This window comes from Myxocyprinus asiaticus, chromosome 26 (assembly GCF_019703515.2).
Source record: "Myxocyprinus asiaticus isolate MX2 ecotype Aquarium Trade chromosome 26, UBuf_Myxa_2, whole genome shotgun sequence".
In the NCBI taxonomy this organism is placed as follows: domain Eukaryota; kingdom Metazoa; phylum Chordata; class Actinopteri; order Cypriniformes; family Catostomidae; genus Myxocyprinus; species Myxocyprinus asiaticus.
In genome coordinates, this window is record NC_059369.1 from 25524199 (window position 1) to 25545107 (window position 20909).

The 20909-nt window shown below is 36.4% G+C and overlaps 1 protein-coding gene across 4 annotated transcripts in view; it reads left to right on the plus strand.

Moving 5' to 3' along the window:
• LOC127417145 (guanine nucleotide-binding protein G(o) subunit alpha-like) overlaps positions 1 to 16235 on the plus strand; it is a 130496-nt gene extending 114261 nt beyond the window's left edge. Inside the window, exons 6-9 of one of the 4 annotated variants that reach the window (XR_007893231.1) lie at positions 245 to 374; positions 6253 to 6406; positions 11549 to 11702; positions 13808 to 13953. Coding sequence is in view for 3 of the 4 variants with exons in the window: in XM_051656873.1 (XP_051512833.1) it covers positions 245 to 374; positions 6253 to 6406; positions 13808 to 13995 (472 nt within the window). In the remaining variant the exon portion in view is untranslated. The other 3 variants (XM_051656873.1, XM_051656872.1, XM_051656870.1) reach the window with 3 other exon arrangements.
• Positions 16236 to 20909: the final 4674 nt, after the last annotated feature.

Consider the following 20909-nt stretch of genomic DNA (forward strand, 5'->3'; position numbering starts at 1 on the left):
AGCCAGAAAACTCCAATGTTGAATTCATGGAGGTCTCTAAGAAAATTTACAGTTACAAAGCTGGGTTTTGGGTTAATGGATAAGCATCCAATGTGACTATACTGAATAAATGTCAATTATGACCCAGCAGTACATCATGATGACTGTAATTTTGTTAGCTTTGTAGGACATTTGTTGCAAGTGTGATACAGTACAGTACGTTATTTGAAGTGTGCTGAACTCTTATTGAATTTTGTCCACTCAGGCTGTTTGATGTGGGAGGTCAGAGGTCGGAGAGGAAGAAATGGATCCACTGCTTTGAGGACGTGACCGCCATCATCTTCTGTGTGGCTCTGAGTGGATATGACCAGGTGCTCCATGAAGACGAGACCACGGTGAGCATTAAATGCACACTCAAACGTACAGACAAAAAGATATAAAATGGGTATTTGAACACATTTTGCTATACTTTAAAAGAGTTTGGTGGTGACTGGCTCAGATCGTAATCACAAACTCTACATTTCTTTGAAGTTCTTTGAAGTTATTTGTTAGCCAATTGACTTGCACACATGTGATGTGTTAAGCCAATCGGCTCGCATTGTGTAAGCTGATTGGTCCTTTGACATGTAATCAGTTTGCCAATCAACTTGCGTACTCTCTCTCTCTCTTTGTCTAGCATTTGAATTGCTTAGTTTTGCAGATAAGCCAGTTTCACTGCAGTGTGCTGCAAGAGTTTTTATCTGAAACCCACCTCCACCCCAGTCCTCTCTGTCAAGATCAAAGCCTATCAATTAAATTATGTTGCAGTCCATATATGGCTACCTAATATAAATTAAATAATCATCTAAAGACACAATACATACAATTTAAGATACAATCATACAGTCTAATAATACAAGTACATTAAGCAATAAATACAACACGAAATCGGGGTAATGGGCAAAAATCTACCCATGTCAACCAGTTTATTCTTAAGTGGTTCTTGACCTTACAACGATAAAGTAAAGCAGTTTAATGCGTTTACATGACCTTAAATGTTATTGGCTTATTGAGCAAAATCAGTGTAAAAACGTGCATGTAAACACGCTCATTGACGGTATGGAATGATAAAGATCTTGAGGTCATATCTCAGATATTTGGATCCTCACCACTCTCTTCATAACCAGCAGAGCAGCTTATTGGACAGCACTACCATAACTGTAGTAATGAGGATATCTTCATCCACTGTTGACCAGAACACTTTATTTCCAATCATGTCACCATTCAAGTGAACCTCATAGTGTGCTGTGTGATCATCCGTAGAGTTTTAATTAAAATAAAAGCGGCAGAACCTTTTTTGTTTTGCTAGTGTTTAGACAAATTTGAGGTCAGTTGCGTTGGTAAATCAGCTTCCATTGTGAGCGTCCATTATCAGCCCCTTCAAACCTTTCAGAGAAGGGGTGACAATTTGACACGTTATTCAAATTATGAAACATTCTCCCCCCCATTTATTATAAAAAATATGTGTTTAATAAATAAATAAATGCATTAAAATACAGAAAGGGGGAGAAGGGGGTTGAAGGGGTACTTGGTTTACGCACTACATGCCACTGAAATTAGATAATGCCTCTATGTATCATCTTATGTACTTTCCTTTAGAAACCCAAACAGTGATATTTATTATGTTTTTTCCCCCAATCAAAGTGTTTTTAGGAAGCCACTGGCTATAAAATCATAGTGTTTATGTCTATTTTGTTTTGAAGTGTAATTTTAGAAAAGTGCTGCAAAATTACAACACTGGGGTTTCAATGTTGTAAAATGTATGCACTGTTATAATTAAGCATACAAGTACATACTGTGTGCTTTGCCTGTCTTGAGAAGCCTTTCCAGACAGCTAAAAGGCTGAAATTTGGATATGCTCATATCAGAGAAATCCTTTGCCACTTTGTAACATTTTATGATCCAGGAATATTCCTACACCTTTCTGAACCCCTGTAGATTATTTAGAGGCCTTCCCATTAAAGGGATAGTTCACCCAACAATGAAAATTCTCTCATCATTTACTCACCCTCATGTGCCATCCCAGATCTTTATGGCTTTCCTTCATCTGCTGAACACAAACAAAAATTTTTAGAAGAATTTCTCAGCTCTGTAGGTCCATACAATGCAAGTGAATGGGTGCCAACATTTTGAAGCTCCAAAATCCACAACATTAAGGGCAACATAAAAGTACACTAGACAACTCTGGTGGTTAAATACATATCTTCTGAAGCGATATGATAGGTATTGGTGAGAAACAGATCAATATTTATGATGACGATGCATTTCAGAGAGTGATCTGTGGCTATATGTAGTGATAACCTACAATATGTTTAGTGAAAAATGGGTATTATTTAATTGCTGTAAAAAGTGGGTCTCTGAGGGTTAAAACAAAAGCTGAAGAATTGTTTTATGTCCCACGCTTTTGATTGATTTTGTGATGGTGCCAATTGAATCATAGCAGGTGTGATGAGTCATGTTGGTAAGTGTATGACACAACACAGTCTTCAGATCTGCCCAGGCACACACTATCATGACAAACTCTGATAAGAGATTTTTACAACTGTGTCCTCTGAGGCCAAAAAGCATTAGGCAGATGTATGGTGACATGTTGTGGACATAGGAGGGCTTTTACAGGTAGGAATGAGGATGTCCGTAAATACAGCAAGTCTTACACACCCATATTCTTCTGATCTATGTAAGTGATTAAATGAGAAGACAGATCCTGTTATTTAAAAAAAAAAAAAAAAAGTCTACGTGAAACAAATGGATAGAGATAAACATACTCCCAGATATTATGAATTTATACTCTCTGTATGTGTCTCCTGTCAATGGTCTTCCATTCAATGCTCTATCAGTGTTTACGCATAAGCAGTCCGTTATTCTGCCTTTACGTCTCTCCTGTGCACTCTGTGCCCCCTTACACTTCCATTTCAACACTCACACACACTTTTAGTTCCTTCAAACACTGTCAGTTCTGTAAAGTTTGGCCTATGTGAAACTGAGCTTATTTCATCTATTTGGAGCTGTTCTTTTCTTCATTTATGACAGTGCATGGACCAATTCTGCATTGCTCCACAATTCTTCAGTGTTGCTGTGTGTTTTTGTTGTAGAGGAGTGAATACACTAAACAGTTTAGCCATCTTTTCAGACAGTTTTTCAGTTCAAAAACCTGCGTCTTATTTACTAACCACTTTCAATCCAGTTTAACCAGGTTTTAAATGTGCTGAAAAAACACTGCATCATGAGTATTTAGTGCAACCAGCTCTCTTTTCTATGTAAATTAGTATGTCAATTATTATTGTAGATTGAGCCTTATTCACAAAACTTTGCGCTGTTTGCATGGCATGTTTAATTTTAATTTATTTATTGTTTTATTTTTTTTTTCACTATCTGAGAAAAGTAGGCAGTAATTGGGATTTTATTAAAACATTTTGTTTACATTGTTTACATTGTTTACATTTTCTGTTAAATATAGCATCAGTAATTTAACAAATAATGATTAAATGATGAAGAATAGTATGTAAGACCCATTCACAGTAGTGTAAAAATGATTGTGATCGCAATATATAAACAAACTTATAAACTTGAAATATACTGCTAACATTTTTTAACTATAAAATCAAATAAACTAGCATAATATAAAAGCCTTTTTACTGAATAAAACAGCATGAGATTGTAAATATAATAAATAATAATGGATAAGAAAATATCCTAATGCAAATTGTGTTCAGCAAAATTTTTTAGGAGTGTTTGTGACGTTTTGCATTATTTCATTAGCAATTTGAATTCTTACAACACGGTCAAATTTATAGCACATGCAAATAAACAACAATATCAGTGGACGCAATTCATTTTTAGTTCATTCTCCCTTGTGTATTCATTTGTGTATGTATGAATGTATGTACGCATGTATGTATGTATGTATGTATGTACTGTATGTACTGTATGTATGTATGAATGTACGCTTTTCTATGTCTGAGTGGCAGTGATATATCCGGGGTTGGGAAATGTGAGTGAAATGTCGGGTTCTGGTGCATGTCCGGTTCTGCTCGGTTGCTCCTGTGGCCTCCAGCGGCCACCTCTGCATCTGCGTCTCCCATTCAAAATGTCTCAGCTGCTCTTCTGCCATCGGCTTTCTTCTCTAACCAATTGCTAAACAACACAGCCCAGCTCAACAGACAGCCCATCAACCAAACCCTCCCACAGGTACGAAATTATCTTCACCAACCCCAGCTCAGTTACATACTAAGAAGAGTTTGAAGCAGTACTCTTTTATGTTGTGCCTTAAAGAGACAATTCTGTCATAATTTACTCAACCCCATGTTGTTCTATACCTTTATGACTTTCTTGCTTGTTTGGAATACGAAAGAAGATATTTAGCAGAATTTACAATCTGCTCTTTTGCCATACAGTGAAAGTGCATTGGGACCAGGGACATCCATTGTCACCATTCACTTCCATTGTATGAAAAAGAACCTCTTGGACATTCTGCTATAAATAAGTCACTTTGTGTTCCACAGAAGAATTTAAAGTCATGCCTTGTGTCCAAAACCGCAAACTGTAACAGTATGTACTGTATTAATGAAGGACGCACTTCTCAGTTAAACAGTACGTTCTTTAAGGTATGCATGCGAGAAGTATTAAAAGATTTTGGACATACTTCATCCGGGGACGAGGGTATTGAACCGTGACCCAAATATATGACGTATGAACAACATCTGCAGAAATAATCTGCTCTGGTTTTGTTAAACTAGCACCATTTTAATCACAAGAAACAACTTGCTTGGTATATAATCACTTACAGTTGAGAAGAGCCGTCTCTGATGTTCTTTTAAATCCAGCATTTTGAACATGATGTCGTCTTAGCTCCCGTAAAGTGTCCAGTCGATACGCACTTCAGAATCTCACCAGAAATACAGTAGTAGGTCATCCTGGTATTTCTCGCTTACTGCTTCATGTATACAGAGGATTTGGACATACGACTATGTTGGCATGCTGTTTTTGGCATACTTTGTAGTAGGGAAGTGTGGACATTCGGATACAGCAATGGGGTTTGGAACAACATGGGGTTGAGTAATGACAATTTAAATTTTTGGTGGAACTAACTCTGTAACTTAAGTGTTTGCTTGTGTGCTTGTTTCTGATACGTGTTCATTTACTTATGATATACTGTATCTTGGATCTTTTAGATGATGTGATGGTTCTTTCCAAAAACTTTCCAAAAAATTTTTGATCGGCTAATGCTGCTGTGTAGTGTGCAAAACCTAATGTGATTGGCTGACCTCGTTCTTTACTGATTCCTCCTAAAGTGATGGCCGTTGAATACACACACATCAAAGAGGGAGTGACTGCTTCCAACTCTGAATCATTACCATTCAAATGATGAGGAAATAATGAGCAGAATAAATTAGTTATTAATTACATACAGTGGGATTTAAATGTCTGAGACCAGACTGGAAATCTGGCATTCAAAATCTAATATTAGCCTGGAAATAAACAAAGTTTTAGGATTTTGAAAAATGTAAAACATAAAAAAGTTATGATGTAAAACGAATGAGAAATATGCAAGATTCTGCACTATTTCTTGGTCACAAATGTATTAAACACAAACACAAATATTCACTCAAAAAATTTAATTGCTACCGTTAAAGCACATTATAAGCTCTTTGGAACATTCTCAAATAATGCTGGAGAATGTGGACCATCAGGTTTTGCACAAACTCGTGGAGTCAATGCCAGCTCAAGTACATGCTATCATTAAAGCAAATAGGAGGCATACCAAATACTGAGATATTCTGAAAGTCATATTAGTTTTTCATTAACTTTTTACTCAAATTGTTTTGCTGATAAATGATAATATCATATGTAATGAAACAAAAATCTATTAAAATAGAAAAATGAAAAATAGAAGCATTTTGACTTGATCTCAGACTTTTGGACCCCACTGGATGGAAATATGGAGAAAGGGAATATCTTTAATTGATTCATTGTATACTATCTTTATGAGATAAGTAATTAATTAACTTGCTAATACAGTAGGCTATATTTAGTTTTCTCCTCTAAATTCTTGGCTGTTTGTTCGATTTCCTTTCTGTTTTTTTTTTTTTTTTTTTTGCTCATCTCTCACCTTAAGGTGTGATTGCACCTGAATGTGCCTGTGAGTGTGGATGTATGTGCCTGAGAGAATGTGTGTTTGTGGGTGCATGTCTTCAAATAACGATAGGCTGATGTCTCGTGTTTTTGATCCCGCAGAACCGCATGCATGAATCCTTGAAGCTGTTTGACAGCATCTGCAACAACAAATGGTTCACAAACACCTCCATCATTCTCTTTCTCAACAAGAAGGACATATTTGAAGAGAAAATTAAGAAATCTTCCCTAAGTATCTGCTTCCCAGAGTATGCAGGTAAACTGTTTCGTCTGGCGTTAAGCTGTGGGTGCAACCTGGCTCTTAAGGACTGATATGATGAAAAGGAAAAAATAATTGATGAGGAGAGGATTGTAGAAAAGCTCTCCAAAAGCCAATTAGCAAAATAAATCTCTAAGAGAAGAACCATCCTGTCATGTTATTTCTTTTGGATGGATTCTCATCCATAACCTGGACAGCCTACATATCTTCAATATATAGCATAGAGGGTAAAACAGCCAAAACAGTCACCCCTCATTCCCTCTCCATTTTCATAGAGCTTAGAGCTCTTTAGCTTCCTCCAGCATAGCTGTTCTTAAACATTTCCCATCTATTATGCTCAAAACATATACTGTACATACACTCTGTTCCAAAACCTAGTGAGCTGCCTTCACAGGCGTGCTTCCAATGTGAAGGCTGCACTAAATGTTAGAAATAAGACCTTATTTTGGCCAAATTCAAAGGCATGTTGATTCTAAATAAATGTGTATTTCTATTAAAATAGTTCAGTGTATTAAAAATTCATAATTTACCTAATATTCGTGTGTGTATTTTTATGCTTATAAGAGCGTCACACCATTAGCTTAGCAACAAGCTAATGTCAAACTCTATTTAAATCAATTGTTTTTTGTGAGGTACACAGTAGCTACTTTTGCAGAGCGTTCCACATTTGTCACGTAAGTTCCATGACAGTTAGGATGCTGCCATAAAGAAAAAGTTCACCCAAAAAACGAAAATTATCTCATCATTTACTCACCCTCATGCCAACCCAGATGTGTATGACTTTCTTCCTTTCTTTTGCAGAACAAAAATGAAGATTTTTTTGAATAATATCTCAGCTCTGTAGGTCCTCACAATGCAACTGAATGGTGGCCAGAACTCAGAAGGTCCAAAAAGAACATAAAGGCAGCACAATAGTAATTGATATGACCCTACTGGTCATAAATCCAGCGATATGATAGGTGTGGGTGAGAAACAGATCAATATTTAAGTCTATTTTATTAAATCTCTGCCTTTGACCAGCCCCAACCAGTAGGTGGCTGTATGTAAAAGTGAAAGTCACTTCAACACCAAACTGTGGAAGTGAAAATGTAGATTTACAGTAAAATTACATAAATATTGATCTTTTTCTTATGGGTTTAACCACTGGAGTCTTATGGATTCAGCTAGTTAAAGAGTGTTGATGACTGGTTAAAACTATTTGTGGGTGTGGTTTGGATGTGACATTCTTTCATTTATTTTTTATTTTTTTTATTTTTTTTTTCGAAACTAACTAGCTAATTTTATAATGATGCCACACATAGTATAAATGTAGTATAAATCAAAAGAAAAAAGTTTGGCTTCTTCCATTGTATGAAGCAGTTGCCTATCTAGGCAGTAGGCAATGAGGCAGCTCACTAGGTTTTGGAACAGAGCTATACTGTCATTTACTGGAGTATTATATGCTCATATAATTAATAATTGAATTTTTTCAGTTTCATAAATCATTTTCAAGTTCCACTTTACATTTACCACAATTATGTTTATTCTCTTTTGCTCCTTTTCCTATTTTCCAACATTTGCAACATTGTCCTGTTTTTTATCTGTCACTAACCTCTTTTATTCACTCCTTACCATATTCATCTGCTCCTTTTCCATCTGTACCTGGCTCATCATGTGCTGCAGGTTCAGACACATTCATGGAAACGGTGGCCTACATTCAATCCCAATACGAGAGTAAGAACAAGTCAGTTGACAAGGAGATCTATTCGCACATCACCTGTGCTACAGACACCAACAACATTCAGTTTGTCTTCGACGCTGTCACCGATGTCATCATTGCCAACAACCTACACTTCTGTGGCCTTTATTAATTAACAGTGATGCCCAGCTCGATCCCTGCCCTGCAGTTGTGGCAACTGTTATCTGATGGATATGATAATTTTTTTTGTGATTTTTTTTTATGGGAGAAGAATAGTTTGAGTTAATTTAGGTGCCAAACGTCCTCCACTTCCTAGTTTTTCTTCACTGTAACTGAGTTTGAAAAAACTCAGACCTGCCCTGTAGTTCATACCACAAAGTATGCACCAGATTATATCAGATTAGGATTTATGGCAATATTTTGAATTCCAATGACTTTGTAGGTGGCACTATAAATATTCTATACTCAATTACAAATAAATGCATTGTGTAATATGAATTCTAAGATTATTCACATTACATGTGTTCCAAGTTGACAGCCTGTGCAGAGTGTTGATGAAACACAAGGCTTGACATTTACTTGGCATTTAGAAAAGAGTGCAAATGTCCAGTGCCCTGAGCCTAACAACAAAAATGTTAACCTCTTAGCATCCTAAAAAACAACAGGATGTGTTACTCTTCAAAATTGGATTTTAGACCTTTTAACCCAAGCACACAGGGCATACCAAAAAATGCAAAGTCAGTTGTTTTGGTTTATTTTTGCATTGTTTTGAAAACAGAGACATCCAATTGAAAATGATCAGAAAAACTATTAATACGGTATAAATCAGATTCAGATTATTATAATAAAATCATGTAATGTTCTTGTCTATTTACAATATATATTACAGCTTTTAGTACATTAAGCTGAATGTATATGTAATATAAATGCAAGTAATTTTGATATAAGCAGTGATTTTATATATATATATATATATATATATATAGATATAGATATAGATATAGATATAGATATAGATAGATAGATAGATAGATAGATAGATTATTATTATTATTATTATTATTATAATTATTATTTATTTATTTATTTATTTATTTTTGGCCACCAGAATATTAAATTCCCTACTAAAAAAACTGATTAGGGTTATAGTTTGGTCTTAGTTATAGAGGTGCATGAAATAGCAACAACCGGAGTATTCTACTTATGTAAGTATGGCTGAAGTGCTAGAATCACTGAGCTGTCTAACCCCAGGTTGTCTGCTGTTTTTTCAGTTTGTATATAGTTTGTATGATTGCTGGTCACAAACAGTGTGTTTATAGCTGAAGTCATTGTGTTGCCATATCTACAGTAGGAGCAAGATGTTCCATTTTTAATTGCTTTATTAGGTGTGCCATGAAGAATTGTGAACAGGAACATTACTGTAATGGCTACTGATTGAACAGGAAGTTGAAAAGGCTCTTTTGTCTGATGAGATGTTGTTTGCTCTAGAATAGGCAGACATACTACATTGTGTTTCTTACATCACTGAGGTTGTCCTTGCATTGAACCAAAGCCTTGACCACTAGACCTTGCTATGTGTCTGTATGCGTGTATGTGTAAATACAGATCTATAATTTATATTTAAATGCCATATACAGTATGCTTTGGATGTCTGCTGCCACAGCCTGAAATGTGTGTACAATACTTCTTAAAAGGAAAGTTAACCTAAAATGACAATTCTGACGTCATTTATTCACTCTCACGTTGTTTCAAACTTGTTTGTCTTTCTGTTTTCCGTGGAACACAAGATGAGAATGTTGATGCTACTTTTTTTTTTCCATACAATGAAAGTGAATGGAGAATGGCTGTCCCTAACATCGTTCCCAGCTGAGCAGCTTGCAAATTCTGCTAAATATCTCCTTATGTGTTCTATAGAAAAACAAGAAAGTCATATGAGTTTGAACATCATGAAAGTTTGTAAATTATAACTGAATTTTCATTTTTTTTAGCTTTAATCTTCACATCACTTCAGGATAACTGCAGTAAAATATCAACTTGTCACCATTAAGTCTCAATCACTGACCAGCTGCTGCAAATCTGTGAGGAATGTGATTCAATTTAATAGTTTTCTTCAGAAGGCTAAAGGACAGTGATTTTTTTTTCCTAAACAAAAAAGCCAAAACATAAACTTTAATTGTACATTTTATATAATCAGGTCATAAATGGTGGTTTCCTTAATGTTAAAACATGCAAAATGTTGCCAACAATAAGTTGTTATTTGTTCCAATATTGGGCATTTTGCTGGGAAGGAACACAGCGTTCTCTGAGCTTTGTAAATACATTTAGCAAACGTGTGTGGTGTACAGTGGCTTGCACTCCAGAAGCCAAACAAAGACCCAACAGGCATATTTTTTGCGTAAAAATATTTGGCCTTATTGCCTGATTGAAATTTGGATTTTAGTTTCAAAGAATGAACAGGGTGTGTGGCTAATGTAAAAAAGTATTTTCAGTTCAGACAAATCGGTAATAAGGTCAGTGGCCAAGGTAAAGAAACTCAAGGGTAATTGAGTCTATCTATTGCTAAGGGGGGGCTTTCATCACACTGACTGATTTCTAATGTAATAGGCTTGAGCAGTACATTTTGCTAATGTAACATGATTTACTTGAAATTATACTTAAATTAGACAGGAAAGAGTGAGTTCCATTGTGTTTAATATATATTGCAGCATACAGCAGCACCCAACAGACTGGAGCCATATTCTCCTGTTTTATTTCTGTGAAATCCCAGTGCCCATTTTGTGTTTTTGTCAAACTGCTGTAATTATTTGTACGTGTCTCTCACTGTTGTGATTATTTATTGAACAATGGATATCTATTTATATGACATAAATGAATAAAGTGCTCATGAAATTCAGTGTGAAACCCATTTTTGAGTCTTGCATCCTCTCTCACACAAACAAACTTCTCAAAATTCCTAGAATGAGCAGATGCTAATATCTTTCTTGATTGCCGCCTTTTCACCTGTTACCAATACTTTCCATTTCTGATAGAAGCTCATTCATGACCAGATGCTGTCAATGCAGAGTTGAAATAACTCTTCCTGTCAGATAAGTGGCCCAGGTTATACTTGTAGACTACCTACATGTCAACATGATGTCAGATGTGCATGTAGTAAAGTTAATTCATAGTTGTTCCTGCCAACGCAAATGGGCAGAATTGATTCTGAACTTTATTTGCATAATAATACAATTGGACAACAAGAGTCTTAGTTGATACCAGATTTTGGCTCGTGCTCGTGCAATGATGTACCAATTGATGTTTTGCTTTTTTTGGGCCTCAACTAGTAGCTTATCTTGACTCAACTACTCTTGCTTTTTGGATTTGCCCACTAACCTTTTCTGTTTTCTGTCTCTTTCTGCCTCTTTTACTCTATTTTTCTCTTTCTGTCTATCCCCCTGCTCTGGTTTCTTTTCCATCTCCAGAATCGCATGCACGAGTCTCTTATGCTGTTCGATTCCATCTGTAACAACAAATTCTTCATTGACACTTCCATCATTCTCTTCCTCAACAAGAAAGACTTGTTTGCTGAGAAGATCAAGAAATCTGCCCTGAGTATTTGTTTCCCTGAATACACAGGTAAGAACATTTTACAGATGGCACGGCATATTTGCATGTTATTCTACTGATTGGCCAGGGATTGTGAAATTAAACTCGTGTTGGTTTTGGATTAATACTATAGCATACCAACATGATCTCATTAGTATTCGTAGGTATTCACGGGTTAAGTGTGGTGCTAGTAAATGTACATTTTTGTATGTTTGCATAGACACTGAAACCTAGAATGTCATTGTATTGACAACTTGTAAAACCCTAAATCCTTTCATTGAATGTAAACAACTTTAGAGACATACAATATTTATGAATAGTGTTGGGTGTAATCTGATTACCAAGTAATTAATTACTGCAATCTAATTACTTTTTTGTACAAAAACAGCATTTGTGACAATGTTGATTACCATAAAAAATTATTTCAACTCGTCCCTCCTTTTCTTTAAAAAAAAGCAGTAATCTGGGTCACAGTGAGGCACTTACAATGGAAGTGAATGGGGGCCAATTTTTTAACGTAAAAATACTCATTTTCTCAAAAGTATATAGCCACAAGACATAAACAGTATGTGTGTTAACATGATTTTAGTGTGATAAAATCACTTATTAACCTTTTCTGTGTAAAGTTATAGCCAATTTTACAACTTTGTTGCCATGACAATGTTATGTCAACAAACCCTAAAATGACTGTAAAAATGAAGATTTAAACAATTTTACCGCTCAAATAATACATGAGTTTTAACTGAAGAATTAATGTAAGAGCTTTTATCAAATTATAAGCTTCACTTTTCTGCCTTTAAACCCTCCAAAAATGGGCCACATTCACTTCAATGTAAGTGCCTCACTGCAACCCAGATTTGTGCCTTTTTTTTAAGAAAAGGAGTGACGAGTTGAAGTCAATTTTTGTGGTAATCAACATTATGCCACAAATGCTGTCGATCAGGGGTGGGGCCAGAAGAGTGGCACGGGGTGGCAGCTGCCACCCTAAAAATTAGCTTTGCCACCCCAACTTGGACCCCACTCACGTCCTGGAGATGGTGCGCAACAGCTTAACCCGTCCGTGTCACACATGGTCCATAACAACGTTCCGCCCGTATCTGGGAGGACACAGTGTTCTGTCTCCCCTCGGTCAGACGGAATCCTCCGCAAGAAGACACTGCACAAGTGTTGCGGGAACTTACCAAACACTTTACGAATCCTTTGCCATTTAAATAACTGAAGGTTTCAGAACAATTTTGGCACCATACGCACATCAGAAAATACGTAAAACACACGTTAATGATACACTGTAACATCAACAGTGTTTCACTTGAAATATATTTCAGATTTATTGAGCTATGTTGATAATTAAATTCAGTCAAACAATGACAGCAAATTACAATACTTGTATTAGTCCCAACAAGATGTCATGTATGCATAAATATGCTATTAAAACATCTTTCTCGGAAAAAACTTTCTCCAGATTTCACTGATAAATGAAAGTCCCGCTATGTGATTGTGTATTGAACTCATTCACCTCTAGCAGTATCCTCGAAAAGGTTCCGGGAATTTCTGTTCTGACCAATTGTCAGAAGATTCGTAAAAATGTGTTTGTCTCTAAAGCTCTACTTAAGAAACCATCTTTCATCTTGAAGGCACTGTGATATGGCAGGGAAAGGGTGGATCAGAACTGCAGAGAGCAGTATCTGAATCTTGCATGTGCACTCATGGTTAGAAGATGGGCACAAAGGATGTCTGCAGGTCTTTCAAACTCTTGCGACAGAACACAATTCATTTCCTCTGTTAAATCTGCTCCTGCCCTGCAACACACTCTGTGTCATTTTCCACTTATCTCTCATGCACAACAGAGATACAGCAGCTTTTTCTTGGAGCACTTGTTTCATAAGGAGCCAAGTTAAAGTATAGCATAGCTTTAAAGTGTGGCTGTTATAAGGAGAGAAGGGAAAAAATAAAAGTGGAGACATTTCTGAATGTCAGAAGTCACCAAGGTCATTTGAAATATTGGAACTAATGAGCATCTAGAGTGGCGGTTTGAAGATCACAGAGTGCTACTTTAATCTCATTTTTAATTTTGGCATAGTTTCATTATATCTTTTTCTCTCCCCCTCATATGCTCCCTCTCTTTCCCTCTGTAGGTCCTAACACCTATGACGATGCAGCTGCTTACATCCAAGCACAATTTGAAAGCAAGAACCGTTCACCTAACAAGGAGATCTACTGTCACATGACCTGTGCCACGGATACAGGAAACATCCAAGTGGTGTTCGATGCCGTAACCGACATCATCATTGCCAACAATCTGCGAGGCTGCGGCTTGTACTGAGGCCCACTCTTTCCCTCTCGAGCCACTTCTTTGGAAATGATTATTATTGAAAATGCGAGTTGGTAAATAATGATAACGATAATTTTAAAATAGTCATATACAAATGAATAAATATATTATATATATGAAATGTTTTTAGTTTGTCTTTCAAAGAGCTGCCAACAGAACTGATTTCTTATAGAAACCCAGCCTTTATGGTTTTAGAACAAAGTTGGGACCTTTTTTGTGTTTCATTTGGTTGTCATTTTGTTTTCCTTCGCTGTTGTATGTTTTGTTCTCCCCTGTACTCCACTGTGTCTTTGTTTTGACTAAACAACCCTAATTTTTTTGAGAAATGTCTTTGTTTTACTATTTTTTTTTTTATGTTGATGTCATTGTATGTATATTTATTACACAAATATCAGTCGGGGGGATGACCTTTACATGTTTGCCTGGATATATGAATTTTCTTTGATGATAATGTGACTATGAAAATCAGTGATAGCTAAATCAATGACTTAGACAGTTTTGCTAGACTTGAGCACTACAGTTAAAGTCAGTCGAGCCAAATTGCAGTTGTAGTAATCACATTTGGTTTTCACAGTGATTCACACAGCTGTTTAATTTGGTTAAAAAAAAAAATAAAAAAAAAACAACAACAAAAAAAAACACCCAGGATTACACAACCAGGCTTTTTCTTGTATGTTCTCATCCCCGTCACTTCCGTAGGTCAGCTTTCTGGGTCGTGTTTATCTCTGGGGAAGGGCACGCTCAGCGCATGGCCTCTCAAACCAGTCCAATGATTGCAAGTGTCATACCAGTGCCAACCTCCTGAGAATGACGTGTCTGGGAATAGTACTAGCAACACTAGGTCACTGTAATGAGAAGTTATTAATATTATCATGTATGGAACATTAAATTTTTTATTGTCGTTGATTAATTTATTTATTGATCATCTGTCCCACACACTTCCTTTTGACTTACTACACCTCCTCCATTTTTCTATCTCTTGTCCTTTGTCACACTTACCTGTTCATTCTTTCACTTCCCTAGGTTTTCCGTTTTAGTTGGCTGGGTAAATGGAGTCCCCTGTCACTGATAGCATGACCCCTCAGCCTTTGTATAAAGAAACAGCTAATTGCTTCACATAGCTAATGTCGTGAAAATAAAGAATAAAACCTTAAAAAAAAAAAAAAAAGAAAAAAAAGGAAAATAAAAGAAAAAAAAAGAAGAAAAAAAAAGGAAAAAATGGCAAAGACAGCCACAACAAAAAGAGAGGGCATCATGTGGGCAGGGTTGTATAGGGGTGGTTAGGGGAAGGGGGGTAGATGTGGGGCTCAGGGAAACGTTATCCTGACCAGTGATGTGAGGCGTGCAGATGAGGATCATTGGGCTGTCAGTCTTTGTAGAAAGCTATAGATCCTTCAGTACTAGAATACTTACAAGTAGAAATCACTGAAAAATAAAAAAAAAAAAGTCAAAAAAGGATGACTATGACAATAATAACAAATGATGATAATGACAACGTTAATGATGATGACAATACCAATATCAATGATTATTCTGTAATATTATTAAAGGTATATTTCTTGTGCTTTGTAGCTACAGAACTTTTTTTTCTCTCTTCCCCTTTTTTTAAAAAAAGAATTTTGCAAGGGTTCCTGTGTTCCACTCTTGAACCATTCTTACTGACTTACCCATGTTGATGTTGATGAACTGTGCCGATTCTTTTTGCCTGTTCGCCCTGCATTGCAATGTCTTTACTTAGCCTGAATTACAGTATATGTATTGAATTATTATTATTATATATATATTTTTTTTTTTGTAAAAGAAACACTTTTTGGTGGCACAGCCCCACCCCCGGTGCTGGAGAGGGCAGGGCTGGGCACGGCTGTAAAGATTCATGCGCTTTCTTGGTTTTTTGAGAATTGTATTCGAACACCTTCCAGGTCTGCATAGAAAAGCACAGCTCTCACCTATCACACGTAGATTTGGAAAGATGTATCTCTCCTCCCTCTCTGCCTTCTCAGTTGAAGTTCAATGAAAAAAACTAAACTGTACAATTACCTACACCACTTTTGATTTTTCCTCTCCTTCCCTTCTTCTTTTAATCCTTTCATTTTCTCTCCAAGTGAATGCTTTTGTGCTGCTTTTTCTCCCTCTTCTTTAGTGAATGGTTGTTCTTTCATGTGGGATGTTCGTGCTGGAAAACCAATCGAATGTAGTGTTTACATTAAAAGCCACAGTTTTCATGACTACAACCTGGAGCATTTTGGCTTTGATTGTCATTCATAACTCTTAATATTGTTGCTTAAAGCTGAAGTGTGTAATTTCTGTGCACTAGCGTCACTCAAATGGCACTGCATAAATAATCAGTGTTATCAAACAGATGCCATAAAACTCACCCCGTCTTTCATTGGCTGTACAAACTGACTATCCCGCCCCAAACTCCATTGGTCGAGCCAATGTTGCGGTGACGGGCTGGACGGGCTGCTCAAACAAACAGAGTGTTTTGATAGTTACACAAAGCCAGTACTCTTAGGAGAAATCAACCTACAAATGACTTACTTATAGTTGACTGCATATAAAGCAGGGATATGAGAAAGAATTTAAACATTTAAATAATTGCACACGTCAGCTTTAAGTGTTTCATCGTTTATATATTATTCTGTGCACATAACAGTGTTACCTAGGACTCCTCAATTTATGAGCTCAAAGATGGATTATGGCACCAATGAGGCAATAGAGCTACCAGCAGATTAAGTCATCTGAGGCAAGAGAGAGGATATGTCTTCTGCTCAGATGCCCGTTTTCCATCAGTTCCCCTTAAACCAATGCTTTAGGAACTCAAAGGGATAGAAACTGAAAGAAAAAGACTGTCAATCATCACATGATAAAAAGTCCAAGAAACTGTAAAAACGCCCTCGCCCAAATCTCTGCTCAATAACTTCAAGAAATATCATAGTTCAGTCTTCAGTTTCCAGTCCCTATTGTCTTTAGTGAGCCATAAGCTGATCTGTTTTAGGGCAAGGCAGAATGTAGCTCCACATACTACAACTTGATCAGAATATGTGTTATACACTACAAATGCTGTGTCCTTAAAGCTGCTACAACATGGTATCATGGAATATACTGTAAGTTAAAGGGATAGTTCCCCCAAAAATGAAAATTCTCTCATTATTTACTTACCCTCATGATATCCCTGGTGTGTATGACTTTCTTTCTTCACCAGAACACATTTGAAGAAAAACAGAAAAATATCTTAGCTCAGCAGGTCCTTAAAATGGATGGAGGGTGAATGGAGATTTCTCTTTTGAAGCTCCAAAAATCAGACAGTCAGCATAAATGTCATCCATGCAACACCAGCTGTTAAATTAATGTCTTCTAAAGTGATATGATCACTTTTGTTGCAAAAAAGATCAATATTTAAGTACTTTTTTAACTATAAACCATTGCTTCCATTAGGTTTCACGAGAGGGTGGAGTCCAAGCGGTCTCTTGTGTGACGTATTCCATTGCCATGATACGAACGTAATCTCACATTCTCCACTCGGTTGAGACATCTAGGTTGAGCACACAAACGCACCATTGTGAGTAAAGAAACAGATCTAAACCAAAACCAACCAAGCTACTGTACAGCGTTCCTCTTACTCACTTGTAAACAGCGCTGCTCTTCCGGCTGTGACGCATGTGCCTCAGTTCTCACTTGTTTCAAATGCCAAAGCGATTACGTCAGATGCATGTACCGCTGCCGAAAGGAAGCATGATTTAGAGTTTTTAAAAAAGTGCTTAAAAATTTAACTTTTTCACACCAAAAGCGATCGTGTCGCTTTAGAAGACATTAATTTAATAGGTTATTATTTTAATTTTTAATAGGTGTTGATGTATGAATGATATTTATGCTGATTGTCTGTGATTTTTTGAGCTTCAAGAGAGAAATCTCCATTCATTTGCACTTTAAGTACCTACTGAGCTAAGATATTTTTCTATATTTCTTCAAATGTGTTCTGGTGAAGAAAGAAAGTCATACACACCTGGGATATCATGAGTGTGAGTAAATAATGAGAGAATTTTCATTTTTGGGTGAACTATACCTTTATGGGGAATAGAGAAACTGCAGTTGAATCTAAAGGGAAATAATTATGTCTCTTTGCATCACAATTGTGTTTAGCTTGACAGTGGTGCATAGAGTAAAGGAAGATACTCAGTCACTCTAGACCACAGCATCAAAAGAGAAAGGGCCAATTTGTGCCAGTCTGATTGGATGGTAATTGCAATGAGAGTTTCACATGTGGAAAGAGAGAGAGAGAAAATGAGAGGAGAGTGTGAGAGAGTTACCATAAGATGAAGAAATGCAGTGTATGTTCGGAAACTGAGAGGTAACTGGTCTCCACACAACTCAACACAAATGCATTATATTCAATAGCTATATTGGTGAAGGGCTGTTCCTCAGTTAGTGTACACATTTACACTAAACTCTCCTGTCCTACACAACAGAAACATAATTGTTAATGACATTTCTGCAGGATATTGTTATTATTTTCATCAAATAACATTAAGAAAAAGAAAAGGAAAATGTAGTGTTGGAAGGTGGAAGCACATTCCTATTCTAATCTAAATCATCTTTCTCCCTCTTCTGGTGATGATGGGTAATGACCTTTCTTTTGGCCCCTGGACAGAAGCACTTGTCCATAGGTTTACATTGTGCTTGGCTCATGAGGGCCATGCCACCACCAACAAGCTTACTGCAAAACTGATACATGGACCCAATAAAGATATTTGTGTAATTATGTATTATTAAATATAGCTATTAGAATACTGTATGTATCAACCAATATTCAAACATTAAACGGCACAGACAATTAGTCATATTGTAATAACTGCCCCTAATTTGATTTTACAGTATGTACACTGAGTGGTAGTACTGTAAACATGCCAACATTACAGGGTTAAATGATCATATTCTTTTTTATTTGAACCTTAATTGCAAAGTGAAAAACTAAAACCACGTTATCTCATGATCTGACCCGTAATGTCTTCCCCATATATTTCTCTGTGATGCTGCAGTATTTGCACTCATACTAAGCCACACATTGATGAGTCAGTGTAGTGTCTTGGTATGCCCTAAAATTCAAGCTCAGGACCTTGTCCCTGTCAGCTATTTTTCCACAAACACACACACACACACAAACACACATATAAGAACACACACTAAGTTATTTATAGTGCATCACCACGTCTGCCTGTTGCTAGGAGACGTCCTGGTGCAGATTTATTCAGCATGTAATACCCAGTGCTTTCATCACCGGTAGTTTTATGTATATTTGTCAGACATTTAATGGAGTGAATTTGTAATTTCACACTGAATAAAACCATTCACTCTCTGCAGGCACATAATGCAGTAATTCTAAATATATGATCCTGAAGGATAAACTTACTGTACATTTTACACCACACTGAACACACTGACATTGTGCTATAGAGAGGATGCAAGAGATTCTATGTTGTATGTTTGTGTGTGTGTGTGTGTGTGTGTGTGTGTGTGTGTGTGTGTGTGTGTGTGTGTGTACTGTGCAGTGGTGGTTAGGAATGTTTGGAAGGCCAACAGAAAATGCTGATCAAATTTATTTCAAAAAGGTCAAGACCACAAAGCTGCGGTTGCCATGGAAACTGCATCATTTATTCCCCTGTCCCCTCACTGCTGGAGTGATGTCAGCTGTTCAGTACAGTTTACCTTTTCCTCTCCCAATTACACCCAGAACCTCTGAACTCCCTGTAATCAGTATGTAAACCTTAGACACAGTATGATCCTTGTGGAAAAAAGAAAGAAAAGAAAAACACTTTTTTCAAAATACAACAGAAATCAATGCTTATAACACATTAGTACACCCTTTTCATCTCTTGCTGTCTCTGCAAAGTGGAAAATATTTACCTGCTTTGATGAAAGAGAGGCTAAAGAGTCTATGAGTGAAAGCTGTAACATAGCTAAATGAAAACAATTACACAGGTCTCCTTGTTTATATATATAAATTTTATTCTTTTTTTACTTCTGAAGTAGTTATAGTTGTGCTGATAAACTAGTTGATAGATTTGCATTTTTAAGCATTATGCTTTTGAATATATGCTTTTTGTTTATTTGCACAATTTAAACTTGCTTCGTTATTGGTGTTGGGTGTGTTTGGATAGGTGTGTTTGCAGTTAGGGGGGCCCCATTTTGAAAACCTGCTTAGGGCCCCCCAAATGCTAGGGCCGGCTCTGATCATAACATTAAAAATAACAAACTCCATTGCTGGATTACCACTTATAGTGCACAAATGAAATGAAAACTGCTCAAGAACTAAATATGTTTCTTCTGCATTAGATTCTTACCTGATGAAAGCTATTTTTAACAGTAGTGGGGACAAAACTGGCAAAGGCAAAAAGTGGTAGGGACATGTCCCACCTGTCCCATCCGTAAATGACGCCTATAGTTGCATTGGTATAAAATCAAAACAAAAGCAGATATGTCTGTGTGTTTCTTTATTTGTATTGTGTATTGTGTTTCACAAAGACTGCATGATATTTAAAGCAGTAAAAGCAGTATCCTATACTGTGACATGCCATACTTCATAAGTATTTTTACCCTTCAAGATCTAGCGTAGAATTGCTCGTTTGTATACAGCAATTAACCACTACCTATTTTTTATTATTATTAAAAATTACTCACACACACACACACACACACACACACACACACACACACACACATTTACACACATGTTGTTGCAGCTATCCTTAGGTGGACTCTCCATAGACATTTTTATACTGTACGAACTATAGATTATATTCCCTAACCCTACCCCTAAACCTAACCCTCATAAAAACCTTTCTGCATTTTTACATAAAAAACAAAACAAAACATAGTTTAGTATGTTTTTTAAGCTATTTGAATTATGG